At 37.7% G+C, this 17,046-nt stretch overlaps 1 protein-coding gene across 5 annotated transcripts in view; it reads left to right on the forward strand.

Moving 5' to 3' along the window:
* Nucleotides 1-17,046, forward strand: part of ASAP1 (ArfGAP with SH3 domain, ankyrin repeat and PH domain 1) — a 140,839-nt gene that overhangs the window by 114,899 nt on the left and 8,894 nt on the right. For 4 of the 5 annotated variants that reach the window (XM_088148962.1, XM_025164863.2, XM_007425364.4 and 1 more), the window contains 5 exons: nucleotides 973-1,040; nucleotides 1,429-1,536; nucleotides 2,473-2,704; nucleotides 9,131-9,301; nucleotides 14,963-15,029. In XM_088148962.1, coding sequence (XP_088005088.1) covers nucleotides 973-1,040; nucleotides 1,429-1,536; nucleotides 2,473-2,704; nucleotides 9,131-9,301; nucleotides 14,963-15,029 — 646 coding nt within the window. The remainder of the gene's footprint in view (nucleotides 1-972; nucleotides 1,041-1,428; nucleotides 1,537-2,472; nucleotides 2,705-9,130; nucleotides 9,302-14,962; nucleotides 15,030-17,046) is intronic. The other variant, XM_007425365.4, reaches the window with a different exon arrangement.

Consider the following 17,046-nt stretch of genomic DNA (forward strand, 5'->3'; position numbering starts at 1 on the left):
AAAGAGATCAAATCCTGGCTCTGCCAGAAGGCCTGGGGGCCAGAGGGGGGCCCGCACCTGTGGAGATGGCTGGTGGGGTGAGGGGTTGTCCCCCCCCCCAGCATCTTACAGGTTTTTTTAGGGCCAAATTATAGGAGGTTTTTAGGCCATTTTTATATATGTTTTTAACTATTTATAGATTATGTCTGTGTCTGGAGAGTCCTGTGTTTTTGTTGTTATTATTGTGAGCCACCCAGAGTCACCCATTGGGGGAGATGGGCAGCATGCAAATTTGAAAAACAAACAAACAAACAAACAAATAAATAAATAAATAAAGGCTTTCATAACTGAGAGGCAATATTGAAATGCCCTAGTTTGTAATTCCAGTTCCTTGATTCCCATATCTGTTCTTTGCACCAGTAGCCAAGGAACCCAGACCATGCCTACTTGCCATTAGATGTCTCCATTGCTTACATGGAGGAAAGCAAAACAGTATTTTCATTTTACCAATTCGCCAGCCCCAGAAGGATTCTTTATTGTTCCTCTGAGTTGTGGTGTGTGTGATTCACATATTAATTTCCATTTTTTCTAATAAGTGGGTTCTCCTGTGCTTTCTTATTATATGTAATGTATAGAGCCATCCCCTTTAGATGGTATAATCATGAAAAAGCCATGGATTGGGGCCATGTCTGCTTGCTCCTCTGCCTGAATTGCAGGCAGTCCTATGGCCTTCATTTCCTGATCCAAATATTTCTCTCAGAAGATCTTCTCAGAGCAAATATTTTGGTTATGGAAGGGACTGTGAGTGATGTGATGTATTTACACCACCCAGCTGGTTGTGTAAGCGGGAGTAAGTAGTCAGATGTCCTTCCTCCATATAACAACCATTTGATTTTCATTGCATCTTTTTTTTAATGGTTATTGAATATTGAACGTTATTACAACATTTAGCAGTTTGGTTTAACTAGTTAACTTTATCCTGAAACTTTGCAGTAAATCAAACTGGGGAGACTGCCTTGGACACGGCAAAGAGACTGAAAGCTATCCAGTGTGAAGACTTGGTAAGAAAAAGCAAATCAGGCTTGTTTGCAATTAGGAGATGGAGGAAGGAACAGTGCTTGAAAATGTCTCTTGTTTTGCAAGTACAGAATGGGATGGATTGCTGCAGGCAGAGATTCCAGAGTGACATTCTGCTCTTTTTCAGTGTTTCCCCCAAGCAAAAAAGGTCCCTAACTTCAAAGCACAAACTGTTGTACTGAGAGTAAAGTTTACCATACTTTATTTCTTAATTTGAATTAGGTGTCTTTCTATCATGATAAATGATTTTAAATAAATCAGACAAAGCCGTGCATTTGAATATAGATACAAAAATATAGATACAAAATGTCCCTGAGAATATGCTTTTCATGAAACCCAGAAGACAGCATTTCTGAATTACTTGCATTTCAGCTTTCTCAGGCCAAAGCAGGAAAATTAAATCCACACGTGCATGTTGAATACGAATGGAATCTTCGGCAGGAAGAAATGGATGAAAGCGATGATGACTTGGATGACAAGGTAAAGAAGAATTGGGGATTATATTGTTTTGCAATGGATTGGGGCAAGGGGGCGGGGGATGACGTAGTTCCAGTCATTCCATTCTGATCCTGGGAGTAGGGCAGAAAAAATTGTTTAGAAGTATTGAAAATATTTAAGGAAAAGGCTGCATTTGACCAAGAAATCAAGGAACTAACAGATGGGAAAACATTAATAACAATGGTTGACTCATTTATCTTTATGCATTTATTATATCCTATAATCTAGGCATAATTAGTTTGGTATGATGTACAAATTCATCCAGTCTTTACCACATTCATGAAAGCAAATTATTAATAGTCCATTAAATATTTTGTGCGAGGTCCTTCTAAAACCTGCCCTTTAGATTCTTGTTCCTGCTGGATAGCAGAAGTTGTCAAAGCCTTGTAGCAGCAGCAGCAGCAGCATTTATTAAACTTGTATGTTGCCCGACTCTCAACAACTCTGGGTGATGTAATTCCAGAGGTACTGAAGGCAGATAGATCAGAATTTGTTGCATGTCTTTTCATGCGATGAACACTAGTTAGCTCCTAAGCAAAATACGAATCACCTATTTAGAGCTTCACTCCATAATAAAATATATTTAGAAATGTTATGTCTACATATAATTGAATAATCTACTTTCTTGCATCCTCCAATTCTAAGATCCACAGGGTTTTTAGAAGAGTTCATGAGCTTTCCATGTGCTCAAGAATGTCCTTTTTGGAGCTGATTTTTCTCATGTGATGTACAATGCAAAGTTGTACCTGCCACTGAAGTAATTAAAGAAGCTTCTTAAAACAAAAATGGGGGTCACGGTTCATGCCTCAGTGGCTTACACAGGAACCTCATTTCCTGTTCTTCAGCTGGAAGGTCTTTATTTTATTGGTTAAAGAGGGAGTGCACGTTGAAATAAAAGTGCTAATTTTTTTTCCACAGCCTAGTCCAATAAAGAAAGAGCGTTCTCCGAGACCACAGAGTTTTTGTCATTCTTCCAGTATTTCTCCCCAAGACAAAATGGCTCTTCCTGGTCTTAGCACTCCACGGGACAAACAGAGACTTTCCTATGGCGCCTTCCCACATCAGATTTTTGTCTCTGCAAGCATGGATTCTGCAACTTCTCCAACAGCAGTCGATGGCCCTCCACTTCCTCCAAGAAATGCTGGAAAAGGTATTTGTTAAATACTCTTGTAAGTGTTGCAGTCATGAGGTGTGATTGATGAGGTCCCCCCCCCCCAACCTTGCAGAAACTTACTGTTTAGTTTTACCTTTCTGAAAAGTGATTTTCTAATGGTATGGTAGACACTTATGACAAGTAGCAATTTGTCTCACTTGACATATTTACAGAAGCGTAAACAACTTATTTCTGTTTTATGTATTTTATAATTCGGAGTAACTTTTTAAAAGGGCATTGCACGGAGGCTATACATTCCAAAATTCTGAACACTAAGGGTAGCTTATAAGACAGGCATTATTAGTATTTTGCAATTTTCTATCAAGGAGCACGGAATATTTAAAATCCAGAATTAGGCCAGAAAGACTCTTTTAAACAGAGAAGATAAATGAAGAAAACTGCCAAGCTAAGTCTTCATGCTATGTTTTTACGTTCTTCTAGTTATTCGGTAACTGTATATAAGTGTTTTTCAAACTTGGCAACTTTAAGAGGTGTGGACATCAACTCCCAGAATTCCCTAGAATTTCATGCTGGCTGAGGAATTCTGGGAGTTGAAGCCCACACCTCTTAAAGTTACCAAGTTTGAAAAACACTGGTATACACTGTACAGCTTACCCGTATGTAAAAAGAATACGAATAATAAGTTGCAAATCTCTTATAAGCACATATGTTAAAAGCTGCCATCTTTAATTCTCTCCAGGTTCAAAGGTGATGTTCCTTGGACATGCTTGCCTTGGGTTTATAGGTTGCCTTAACAATGGTCCCTTGGCATCCCCTTTCCTCTCCATGACCTTTTCATTTGTGCAGAACTTTTAAATTCTTTTAAACTTTTAAAGCTGAAGTAAATTGCAGTTTTTTTGGATGTCTTCCCCAGATGGAAGCTGCAGTAGTTTGCTGGTAAAATGATGCCGTTCTTTTCTCAGAGAGCAAGCATATTTAGTTTATGTTTGGTGACTCACAGGACTTATTTTTATGATGCAGCAATTTCTGCACATCCAGACATTCACCAAACATGGAACATTTTTTTAAAAATAAATGGACATTGTTAACACTTTAACTTTTGAAAACTAACATTGACCTTCTTTTATTTTTAAAGAGAAGTAATTTTTTTTTTCACTAGGAGTTACAAATGTACAAACCTTAACCTTTAAGTTGAGACTTCAGTAAGATTCGATGAATACCGGTTCAGTTTTACCAACGTTTTAAAATGTTAGCATCCAAATCTGTTCATCAGCATTTCCTACAGATTGTCAAATCTAGACTGCCATAATTCATGGATTTAGAAACCCTGCTGGTTAAGACTGGCTGAACAAACATTAATTATTAGGGGTGTGCACAAAATGAAGACCATGCTTTGGTTCGAACCTGAAGGAAAACATTGCGTTCCATAAGTTCTGTGAACCATTTCCAATGTGCCATGGTTCAGTAGAAGGCAAAGCTGGAACATTGGGGTTGTTCTGGATTTTAGTTAGAATGAAACACACAGGGATCCTGGAATAATTATCTCGGGTGAGTAGGCAAGGATGGCGCACATGGCTTGGTTTCTTCTCTTCTCTACATGGCTGTGTACTGGCCTGCCCACCCTCCTGATCCTCCCAACATGTTCCCTCACAACAACCAGGTTTTGCTGGTATCTGGAACAAAACAACCACGTTTTCTTCCCTACGTGGACCAGAATATCTGAAATACATGTTTTGGGCATAGATCACCCCAAAACAGCTGGTTTTGTACATCCCTATTAATTGTATAATGAACAGGTAGCAGATCAAGTCATCCCATTCTTTTTTCCTACAGAAAGATAGAATAATATTATGTCATGTAAACTTTGTGACAAGTTACAACATTCTTTGGGAGTGTGTTTTTGCTCCACAACTTTCTTGGTAAAGGGGAAAGATTTCACCAGTTTTGAAAGCATTTCACATATGCTGAATTTTGCCTACAGCGTCACCAGCGAAGAGCATATGTGAAGCATCCGCAGTGTTACACACGAAATTTGCAGTACAACCAGGATTGCAGTACGCTAAGCCAGATCCAAACAAACCACAGTATGGTATACACACTACAGTATACTGTGTACAGTATACACAGTATGCTGTACTGTATACACAGTAAACAGTATGCTAAGCCAGATCCAACAAACCACATTGTGAAATGTGAACAATGGAATTTGTATTTCTAAAGTGTTTTATTTTTTTATCCCACCTTTATTATTTTTACAAATAACTAAGGTGGCGAACATACCTAATACTCCTTCCTCCTCCTATTTTCCCCACTGCAACCACCCTGTGAGGTGGGTTGGGCTGAGAGAGAGGGACTGGCCCAAGGTCACCCAACCGACTTTCATTCCTAAGGTGGGACTAGAACTCACCGTCTCCTGCTTTCTAGCCTGGTGCCTTCACCCCTAGATTTTATTGGTGGTTAATTCTCAGAACATGCTCCATAACAATATCCTTTTTCAACTGGTTTTAAAGCAGGAAAATAGTTTATCTATACTACCAATTATCTTCCAAGCTTTACTCTAGTTCATGGTATTCTAGAGTAATGTTTCTCAACCTTGGCATCTTTAAGATGGGTGGACTTCAACTCCCAGAATTCCCCAGCCAGCCAAGGTTGAGAAACACTGCTCTAGAGAAATATGGTTTCTTAGTTCCCTATGTACTTACCTACAAAATGGGTGCACGATTGCCTGAATATGGCAAATAACATTAAAATGTCAATCAATATAATTTATTTATTTATTTTTATTTTATATGCCAAATTTGTCACTGAACAGCTTGTTAAAAAGCAACTATAATGTTAATACTTCAAGTAAAGGAAACATTTTAAGGCTTTAAAGTATAAATTCTTTTCAGAGGAAATCTTGTTGGTCTTTGTTGGGCTTAACAGGAGAATGGTAGCATCAGATTGGGCTACCTATCACTTAGCATTAAAAAGAAATGTTCAATTATACATTTTATGGTTAGTTATCTGTAAATACATAGCTTCTGAGTCTTCAGTGTGATATCTGAATGCCATTGTGCCTAAAAGATGCCAAGTTCAGCACAGACCCCCGCGCTACAGAATTTATTTTACAAATGTATTTTCCCCCCCGAGGAACAAAGGCCTTTATGAAATAAATGATTTTGATAAAAACTCAATACTTACAGTGTAGAGCAAAGTGAACCACAATTAGGACATAGAGTGTCATGGTTTTTGTGGTGTCAGATCAGTTCAATATTATGAAATTTTAAAATGTTGGAGAATGAAAATAGAATGGACATCAATTTAATTCTGGAAAATTAATCTTTTTTATAGCAACTAAAGGTATAACTGCAGAAATATATCCGCTTTTATTTGAAATAGATTTTGATGAATCTACCATAGAGTTCAGAGAATCTTGGGATCTAGATTTAGGGGAAAACATCGTAAGATAATACTCAACAATCCTGTAGGCTGCCCTACAGACTTCTATCAAGATAGGAAGTGTGCCTTAACATCAGTGGCTCTGATAAGAATCTCAGATGTAGCTTGAAAACATTCAGCAAACCATTGCTAAGGCTGTAAGCTGAAGGGAACATTCTCTGATCTTTGGCACAAACGTAGTAATAGTAATGCTTTATTGATTAGCCATTAGGCCATATCAGAATACAAGATATAAAACAAAGAACCGTAATGAGACCATATGTTAAAAGTAGAATAAAAGAAATAAGTAAAAGAAAATGCAAACCATATTTCCGTGTCACTCCTACAATTTACCCCAATCAGATCCACATATGCCATTCTCAGTTTACTGCTTTGTTCAAGTGAAGGGCTGTATTATATGTAATTTTTGGATTCTGACCACACATGAAATACGCTGTCTTAATGTAAGGATCCCAATAGGCTGTTCATCTAATACGCAGTCCAATATATTGATCTCTCTCTTTCTTATACAATTGACATTCAAATAACGTATGTGTTATGTCTTCTATCTTTGGGACCCCACATTTGGCACAAATATGATAACATTCCAGATTTTTTGGAAGAAAGTTTTTAATGAGATTTCACATATAATTAAACAGAAGACTGAGTCTTTTTTTTCCAAAGTTAGGTTTATTACATATATTTGATAGCAGAACAAAAAAATTGTAATTTAAAAAAAAATTAAAATAAAATTTTAACAGCCAAATTAATTATTGCTAAAGAGTGGAAAAATTTAGATAATATCTCAAGATAAATGGTACAGAAAAATCTGGTCCATAGCATTGCCTGCTAACGTTTCTTATCAAATCCATTGCTTAATAATGAAAAGTAGCAAATCATTATTTTGTGAGGAAGGGCAGAATTTTATTTATTATAGGAGGTAAGGATCCTTGTAACAGTCTTTATCAGAAATTAAGGGAAAGTTAAAATGTACCATCATCTTGTAAATTTTAAACTTAATTAAACGGGAAGCTAGTATGTTGCAAAGCAAAACACCATCTTCAGAAATGTTTATTTTAAATAATATTCCTAGGCCCCAAGTCTAACCTGAAAGCATTCTTAGAAAATAAAATTGATAGATGACACCAAGCATCCCTGATCTGGACTCAACAGTACATCAGGAGCCTCTTAACTTTACCCAGCAAGCTTGAATCCTAGGCTTGGGTTCAAAGAACTTTTGCAGACACATTTTGCCTAAATGAATCTTTATTGCAAACAAGAACAAAGTCAGAAGAAAATGCTGATTGCCTTTGCACGTGATACCCATGGTGGTTCAAACCCATAGCTTCCATCCTTCCCATTAATGAACTGTCTCTCTTTATGGTGTTTGGTGGCCCTGATGGGAAGTGTCTACATACGGTCAACTATGGCCATCTCCAACTATGACAGACACCTAAAAGAGTTGGGAAACCCTTTGCATGTCCATTGATAAATGATCTCTCTTGAGATAAGATACCAATGGATACAAATTTAATCCAATTTAATTGTTCTGCAATTCAGGTGGTATACATTGTCTCGTTTAAATAAAATGGTTTAAGTTACGATTTGAACAAACTTGGGTTTTGTGATTAACAAAACATTCTTGCCTGATCTGACTTGTACTTCTTTTTCAGGATGGTAATTCAGCTTAGTAGAATTAAGGGAGATGTATGCATTATTTTTGTGTTCTTCTTAGTGTGTACACCATCATAGAATAAATAGTTTGATTTAATCTATTCCATTAATGTAGTTGCTTATAATCCTACAGCCAGTTATTTTCTAGAGGAGATAATGAGTTAAAGGAAAAATATAAATACTATGAAACTAATATGAAAACAAACATCAGATATAACAGTGTTACAACGAAGCTATTTCAAGGCTAGCCCTTGCTAAATCCTTCTGTTAGAGATACGTGGTTCAATTCAAATCAAATTCAACTTAGATAAACACATAGCCAGGAGTAGTCATTTTTAATTGGTTAGATGGTAATGGGCCCCAACAGACATGTTGTCTATTTATGCACGCACAGACAACTAGTCCGGTTGTCTAACTTTGACAACTAGTAGTGCAAGGGCACAGCAGTTGTAACGTATTTTCTGAAGCACCACTTCTGAATTCTGCACGTGGCTGTGATGAATATTATTATTCCCAGATGGCTAAGAGGCTTTTCCATGGCCTGCAAGATTTTCCTTGGCTTGCTGGTGATTTGAACTTGGGACTTTTACTACATTAAAACTGTACTTTCGGCTGTTATGCCATACTTTTAGATTTAAAATTTAAAATAATAAGTAAAATTATTACTTAGATTTACTAATACTAATGTTGATGAATGTTTTTATTGGTAAACAGTGGGTCACATCTGGACTTAATCATACAGTATGTATTATAGACCAACTGGAATGAACGGGATTTAAGGTAGTAACTAACTTATCCTATTAATAAGGATAAGGTCCAATATAGTAGAGATTATTTTTTGTGGGACATATCACCATTTAAACAGTATACTCTTTGTATTAGCTCTATTACAGAAACTTAACGTTCAGGCCAGAGGTGTTATTTTTGTTTAATATTTGTATTTTTAAATGTATAAATATTTAAATACTGAACCCAGTTATGGTTACAGTAGATCCACTGAAATCATGGATTTAAGTCTAACAAAATAAGGCCATTGATTTCAGTGGGTCTACTTGGTGCTTTATGTAAGCATCCCTTTCTGCATCTTAATCATATCTTAAATTTCTTTGTGGTCACTTCTCTCTGAAACTGTTTCAGTGTTTGTGTGTATATGCATATATCTGCTTTTCTAATCACAGTAATTGCTGGAAACGCTTATAATAGGAGAGCAATTTTGCTAAGCTTCCACTGTTTGGAATGGCCAGTTGTTGTCTCCCCGCTCCCAGCCCTTTGCTGTATTTTCCTGTTGTCTAATTTTGAGTTTCTTTTGTGCTGTATTGTGTTAACCCATCTTTGTGTTGATAAGAAGATATTTGTTTATTTCCACAGGTCCATCGGGCCCTCCTTCAACCCTCCCATTAAGCACTCCAGCCTCTAGTGGCAGCTCCACTCTGTCTAAGAAGAGGCCCCCTCCCCCTCCCCCTGGACACAAAAGAACCCTATCAGACCCACCCAGCCCACTACCTCATGGGCCCCAGAATAAGGGCCAAATGTCTTGGGGTGAGTTTTGCAACGCGAAATAATAATATTCATACTGGCTTAGTTTCAATGCCCCATCAAACCATGATGAAGGAACCCTCATTAAGTGGGAGATTAACATCGCCAGTTTGTGGGTTAATATTATGGTGTCCTAACCCTAAGTGGTGTCCTGTGATGGTTTGAACTTTGGGAAGTATGATTTCTGCTGTTGCTTGGTGCGATGTCTGAACTGACAAACCTTAACGTTACTGCGTGTCCGGAGGAGTATAGAACAGAGGCAAAATGGAGCAGGTAAACATGCCTAACCTTTGAAAGCTCAAGCCATAGTTGCAATTCTCTGCAACATTAGCACCAACCATGGTCGGGTATGACTCTGGGACTGTGATTACAAATTAGACGCTCCTGCTGATATTTTAGAGTTATTCCAAAATCTTAACAAAAGCCCATTGTTATTCTGAAACCTGTGATAGATGGAAATTTGTAACATCCTTGTAAAGCAGCGGAGTTTCTAACAGCAACTCTCTTTGGATCAGTATGTATTTTCTGTTGGTAGAAAAGGCAGTGCAATACGTTTTGAAGCATCCTAGGAAACCTTCTGAAGCTACTGGCATCAAACTGTTGGCCTTACTCTAACACATTAATTTTGTGTTCTGCTGAAAATGACTTAAGTTAGCATTTTACAAATTCTGACATTTATATTTGCTAAAACAAGATAAAGAAAACAGCATGTTTTCTGCTATAGTGGCCAAGAATGTTTCAGAGGCCTTAAACTTTTCCTTGATTAAGTTATGATAATTCTGTGCATCAGGTTATCTGTTTTTAATTTTAGCTCTAAAAAAGGTCTAAGGATTTGTTTGAACTGAATATTCCATAGTGACAGTTCTGAGTCCAATGACAGAAAGATTAGTAAACTGAAAAACTCTAGCATTTGATTTGTGTCCAACATTTAGAAAAAGTGTGTCTAAAGGACCATTGAAGATTAATAGAAATGGAACATTGCTTCAAAACAGAGTGAAGGTTGAAATTTCTAATCAGTGGGAGCTGTATATGAGTGATTTTTATATCAGCTTATAAATCAAAATGATCTCTCTATAAGGTTATCAGCAGTTGCTACATATTCAACTGTCTTATACATCAGTGCAGATGACATTTAAAGATAGCCAGATATATTTCTAGATTTATATAGAATGCAGCTCTTCCCTGAAGCCCAGAAGCAGCTAATACTGGAATCTGTTGATTTATATATTGTTTTGCCACCAAGGTATATAAAGTAGCTTGAGCATAATCAAATTGCAGAAGATCAGAAATAAAATTAACCATAAACTGTAGCACAGCTTCTGAGTCTGTAGGAACAGTGACATTTGAGGGGCAGAGTGGCACACTCAGATATTGTATGGTGGATTGTTTTGGGTGTTAGTACATCAGCAGGTTTCATGTGATGAATGAGATCACCTGTACGTTGTCTGTTTTAATTATCTCAATTGTTTGTAATTTTTTGTGTGTGTTTTGAATTTTAAGTGGCATTTTCATTGAATATGGGCAAATATGTATTACCTCAGAACATCTAATTTTATATCTACTTAGAAATATTTGGAGAGGAACAAAGTGCTTCAGTTTGTTTAGCAAGCATGCAGTTTTGAATGCTTTTAAAGGCAGAATCTTCCTCAAATTGAGGATGACTCCTGGACACATCTGTGTAGTTTTCTTGAGAACAATATGGAAATAGTTTGCTGCTGCTGCTGTCTACTTCTGGAAAACGTTTAACTTTTGCTTTCTTCTTTTTTTTTATACTGCCCAATCTAACCTTATAGCCATAGGATTTCCCCATCCAAGATTTAAGAAAGCAAATAACATCAAACTTTTAACCATGCTATGTTTGAACCACCTGGGTCTAATTCCATACAGTTCTCAGAATAATTTCAACCATCCTGTACTAGTGATCAGGTTCCTGAAAAGAGGACTGTGTCTATTGGGGAAGAAGAAAAAAGTGAGTGTTTGGCATAAAACGGGAGGGAAGAAGAGGCTGGTGCTGAGATTAACTCTTCCACTCCAGTGCATAGAAAGTTTGCCTTCAACAGATAGAAGTTCCTTGATTCTGCACTGTATGATACAGTCTATTTTGAACCCAGGGAGGAATGCCAGCATTTAATAACAAAGAGGTTTCCAGTTCTTTTATTGAATAAAAGTTATTGGCAAGGCCCAGATTATCCAAAAAGCCTTAATAAAATTTCCTGTCTGTAAACACACTTGGAGTCTCCTGTAAAACACTTGTCAAAGTCAAGAAAAAGGAAAATCTGCTTTTAGTTGATATGTACAAATAGCTAGGAGACATTTTTTCATTCTTAGGCTAGAACAAAGTAGAACTTTTATTTTGTCTTGTCTTCACAAAGAAAGATGAGTTTCAACACCTTCTACAGTGGTGCTTAAAAGTTTGTGAACCCTTGTGAATTAAATCCGTGCTTTTGTAATCTGGAAAACCAAGAGTGGAAACCAGAATGGGAAGAACTCAGAAGTTCAGACCAGCCAAAATACATGGAAGTCCAGGCAGGAGAGCTAGTAGAGAGATTCTTAAAGAAAATGCCCTTAGCAGTTATAAAAGTTGACAAAGCTGAATACTCCAGAATATTAGAGATAGGAAAGATGCACAGGGGTGCTTAAAAGTTTGTAAACTCTTTTGAATGTTCAATATTTCTGCATAAATATGACCCAAAATGTGATCTGTTCTCCACACAAGTCCTAAAACTAGGTAAAGAGAACACAATTAAACAGATGAGTCAAAACCATTATACTTGTTCATTTATTTTTTGAGGAACATGATCCAAAGCTACGTATTTGTGTGTGGCAAAAATATGTGAACCTCTAGGATTACCAGTTCATTTGTAGGGAAAATTAGAGTCAGGGATTTTAATCAATGGGATGATAATCAGGTGTGAGGAGTGTGGGAGGTCCTGCCTTATTTAAAGAACAGAACAGATGCTCACCAGGCTGGAAAAGATTACCAAACTGTTTCCAAAGAGTTTGGACTCCACCAGTCCACCATCAGACAGATCGTGTACAGATGGAGGCAATTCAACACCATTGTTACCTTCCCCAGTAGTGGTTGACCAACCAAGATCACACCAAGAGCAAGGCATGTAATACTCCAGGAGGTCTCAAAGAAGCCCATGGTAACATCAAAGGAACTAAAGGCCTCTCTTGCACTGGCAAATTTCAGTGTTCATGACACCACCCTCAAGAGAACATTGAACAACAATGGTGTGCATGGCAGGCTCGCAAGGAGAAAGCCACCACTCTCCAAAAAGAACATAACTGCCTGTCTGTAGTTTGCGAAAGTCCATGTGGATAAGCCAAAAGGCTATTGGAAGAATGTTCTCTGGATGGATGAGGCCAAAATAGAACTTTTTGGCTTGAATGAAAAGTGTTACGTTTGGCGAAAAGCAAGCACTGCATTCCAGCATAAGAACCTTATTGCATCTGTGAAACGTAGTGGCGGTATTGTGGTTTGGACCTCCTTTGCTCCCTTGGAGCAGGGTGGTTTGCCATCATTGATGGAACTATGAATTCTGAATTATACCATCAAATTCTACAAGAAAATGTCAGGGTATCTGTGAACTGAAGCTCAAAAGAAAGTGGGTTGTGGGCTTTTTGCTGACAGTTGGATAAAGAGAAGACATTACTTATTTGATTTGTTTATTACTAAGAGATGGGATATGGGATGAAGAGTTTTATATTTCTTAAGAGGGGTGAAGAAATTATGAAATTGTTCATTATTTGTCACGATGAGGGTGGGAAGTTGCTTTCTTAAAAGGAGGGCTTTTTTCCTTTTTCCTTTTACTTTGTATTATCTTTTATTGTTCTTTTTAAAATCTTAATAAAATTATTGGAAAAAGAAGAAGAGAAAGTGGGTCATGCAGCAAAACAGTGACCCAAAACACATTTTATGAACAAAGGATGGTTAAAGCAGATGGAAGTTAATGTTTCTGAATGGCCAAGTTAAAGTCCTGAGCTTAATCTTGTAGAAAGTTGTGGAAGGACCTGAAGCAGGCAGTTCATGCAAGGAAGCCCACCAACATCCCTGAGTTGAAACTGTCCTGTGAGGAGGAATGGGCTAAAATTCCTCCAAGCCAATGTGTGGGACTGATCAACAGTTACCAAAAACATTTAGTTGCAGTAATTGCTGTCCAAGGAGGACGCATCAGTTATTGAAAGCAAAATTTCACATATTTTTGCTCCACACAAATATGTAGCTTTAGATAGTTTTCCTCAATAAATAAATGAACAAGTATAATATTTTTGACTTATTTGTATAAGTGAGTTCTCCATCTGTGTGGAGAACAGATCATGTTTTAGGTCATATTTATGCAGAAATATTGAAAATCCAAAATGGTTCATAAACTTTTAAGCACCGCTGTATATCTTTTCTATCTCTAATATTCTGGAGTATTCAGCTTTCTTGTCAATTTTATAACTGCTAAGGGCATTTTCTTTCTTTCTTTATACATCATATTTATATAGCTGTCCATCTCATCTCTCTCTGTTGTCCTCTACTATCTCTTCTGCCTGGACTTCCATGCTTTTTGGCTGGTCTGAACCTCTTGAGTTCTTCCCATTCTGGTTTCCACTCTTGGTTTTCCAGATTATGAAAGCATTGATTTAGGAAGGGGTTACAATTTTAGACAGCCTAAATCAGGTTGGGAAGCAGGGAGCATGGTTCACATTTCTAACACTTCTGAATAATTTGCCTCCAAAATCACTTTTATTTATAGCATCCAAGGCTAACTCCAGAGTCCACTGGAGTTGAGCAGCCTATGAATAAATAAAATAAAACACAGAGAAGGTTTGCTTTGGAGTTCTAGGCATCCCCCAGCCAGTTTTAAATGTATCAGTTAGAATCAAATACATTTTCTCTCTGAAAGTTTGAATGTGTTGCTTGCAGCAATTTTGGTAACAGAAATAAAGACTTTGTAAATAGAAGGTGATTTGGAGCTGTGTGATCCCAGGAGAGGCACATTTGATTGAAGGAGTTGCCAATAGGTCCAATAGGTGCAAGGTCTGCTAGGGTTTTCCCCTCAAATCCGGGTCACTATGCAGCCTTGTTAATTAGTACTTCTGAAGATCTGCAGTAAAAACGGATGATACTTTGAATTGCAAGTTCTCATAAAACAATGTGAGTGTGCCACAGTATAGTACCCAAGAGTATTTTCTAATACTTTTTAAAATATCTATCCATCCACCCTTACAGAAATAATGATTTCCATATCTGGATGAAATTGTGACAAAGTTGAAAGCAAAAGAAGTGTCAGGTCAAGTTCTGATACTTTTTCAACGTCCAGCCTAGCATCTTAGCCACAAACAATGTACGCTCACACCCATATAGGCTGGGTTGATCTGCACTGCTTCCTTTGTAGACATTGAGATGCAGTCGATATTGAATGGTGGAGATGAAATTGAGTTTGACGTTAGCTTGAATGAGTGTTTCATTTTAAATATTCTTTCCTCATTAGCAGACTGATTTTTATTTTCTCAAATTAACTTGTCAAAAAGTAGTGCTCCTTTGGCTTAAATCATTATATATAAAAATATAGGTCCAAATCTTTATACAACTTCTGTTATGATTTCTATTTATTTAAGTTCATGACTGCTACTTTTAAAATTTTTAATGTTCAATATTTTCACTTTTAGGTAATGATTTGGGTCCACCGGCCACAAAAACAGCAAATAAGTTTGAGGGGATGTCTCAACAGTCAGGGTAAGATATTTATACGTTGATGTTACTCATTCATATCCCCTTTTTCTTAGCTTCTCCTTTTGCTAGTATCAGAAAAATATTTCATCTCTGTTTTCCTTCTCCTTAATTGAGTCATTTTTTTACCACATCAGCATAGTGATCATTTCTATTTTTGAGTAATATTCAAAAGTAAAAATGATTATCTACTTTTTGCCATCACAAATTCTTGCTCCTGGAGGATGGAGCTGACAGGCAGTGGTATCTATGGGGGACAAGCAGGATTGGAGTGAAGCAAGCAGCCTCACAGTGTTGTGAAACAAGCCTGACCCTTTTGCTACGTCCATTGCAGCTTCACACACATGCCTCAAAGCTGCAATGTTGTGCTTTCATTATTATGATGAAAGTGGTGAGAGAATACAGATGCTGTTGATGTCAGGAAAGGGTGAGGTCCCTCTCTTCTGGGTAGAAACAGGGCTGGCTAATTTTCTCTTGTTTCTTAGGCCATTCAGACTACTCTCAATTCTATTAAGAAGAATATTAATAATAAGAATGATCAGAATCAACAACCATCACATCATCCTTTGAACACAATTCTCTTGATTAAAAACAATCTTTTGCTCTTGCCTACTGCTATTCTGAAATGTCAAGTGTTATAATAGTCCCAAAATACAAGGGTAGGCAACCTGCCATCTCAGACACCCTCTGAGACCCATTGTTGCTAACCTCTAAAAAAGTGCTAAAAACTGTTTCTCACTATTTTGAGCTGGGAATTAATGTGATAAATATAATGTGAGCCCTCACTCTCCTTTATTCTTTTCTGTACTCTGCACCTTCAAGTATACCTCCAAATACTTCTGGCAACAATTGCAGGTTTTGCTTTTATACATTCTTGGCTCTTACGCAATGTCAAGCAAACTTGGAGTACCTTGCGCTCCTCCAGATGTGCATTATTTTTTCTGAGTTGTTGCTTGCAATGCTTTCAGTTGACAAAGTTAACCACTAAATGGCTGTGAGGATGCTGATTTAGTAAATTCAAATACTGAAATACTGCTGTTGTGGGCCCTTTCCAGAGAAGCTTTTAGGGGTACAAGTGTCATCAAAAGGGGAATGCTCAGAAAACTCTGCTGCGCATTGATCTTGCCTCATATAACTCTGGATGCATGGTTGTATGTAACTATTTTAGTCTGCTTCTGGAAAAAGAGCAAAGAGTCTCACAGCATATTAAAGGAGAAAATATCATGGCACACAGATTTTGTGGACTGGAAAATGCTGCAATAGATGAAGGGACTTTAATAGTACAAGGATTTTGTGGACTAACACTGCATTGGATGAAAGGACTGTAATTCTAGGAATGGAGTATTTTAGAGTACGTATTGGAGTATCCATAATTGGGGGCCAGGGGAGATAGTTAACAGTGAGTAAAGCCAAAGGAAATTGAAATGGCTGGAGAAGGCAAGGTAGGAGTTGAATTTGCTACCTCTCTTCCTGTGATGGCATACAAGCCTGGCCCTGGATATGGGAAAGGGATGAATGAACCATTAAGGAAGGAGTTTCAGAAAAGATCACCTGGTTCTGGGAAAGAAGCAAGCATGAGAAAGAAACTCAAAACAAACCTGCCTTGATTTTGCTTGGTATAAAATGGAGAAGAAGGAAGCTTTCACGATTGGGTTATTATGCCCTACAACAATAAAGAGCATTCCTAAAATCCTGGCTGCTCCTATTGTGTGACCTTGTCTGCCTCAAGTGCTGGCAACTCCCCTTTCCATTGCTGAGGACAGGCCCCATGGCAGGGTTTCTTCTCAGTAAGAGCTGCCTCATCGCTCTAGCAGAACTTGCTTGCCTTCGTTGGAGACGGCTGAATCCATATCTGGTAGCGGTCTAACTTGGTCAGCTTGCATACGAGAGACCCTATCCCCACTTGGGCCATGTGTGCCCCACCGCTTGCATGATCATCTTGGTGTACTCCCCCTGTTAGAGAATGGGTGCCTGGCTGGGTCTAGGAGGTTCTGAATTCCTCTGTGAGGAAGGCACTCTATAA

This window comes from Python bivittatus, unplaced genomic scaffold (assembly GCF_059951505.1).
Source record: "Python bivittatus isolate LINGU-HERP-01145 unplaced genomic scaffold, Pbiv_v1 ctg000590_np1212, whole genome shotgun sequence".
NCBI lineage: Eukaryota > Metazoa > Chordata > Lepidosauria > Squamata > Pythonidae > Python > Python bivittatus.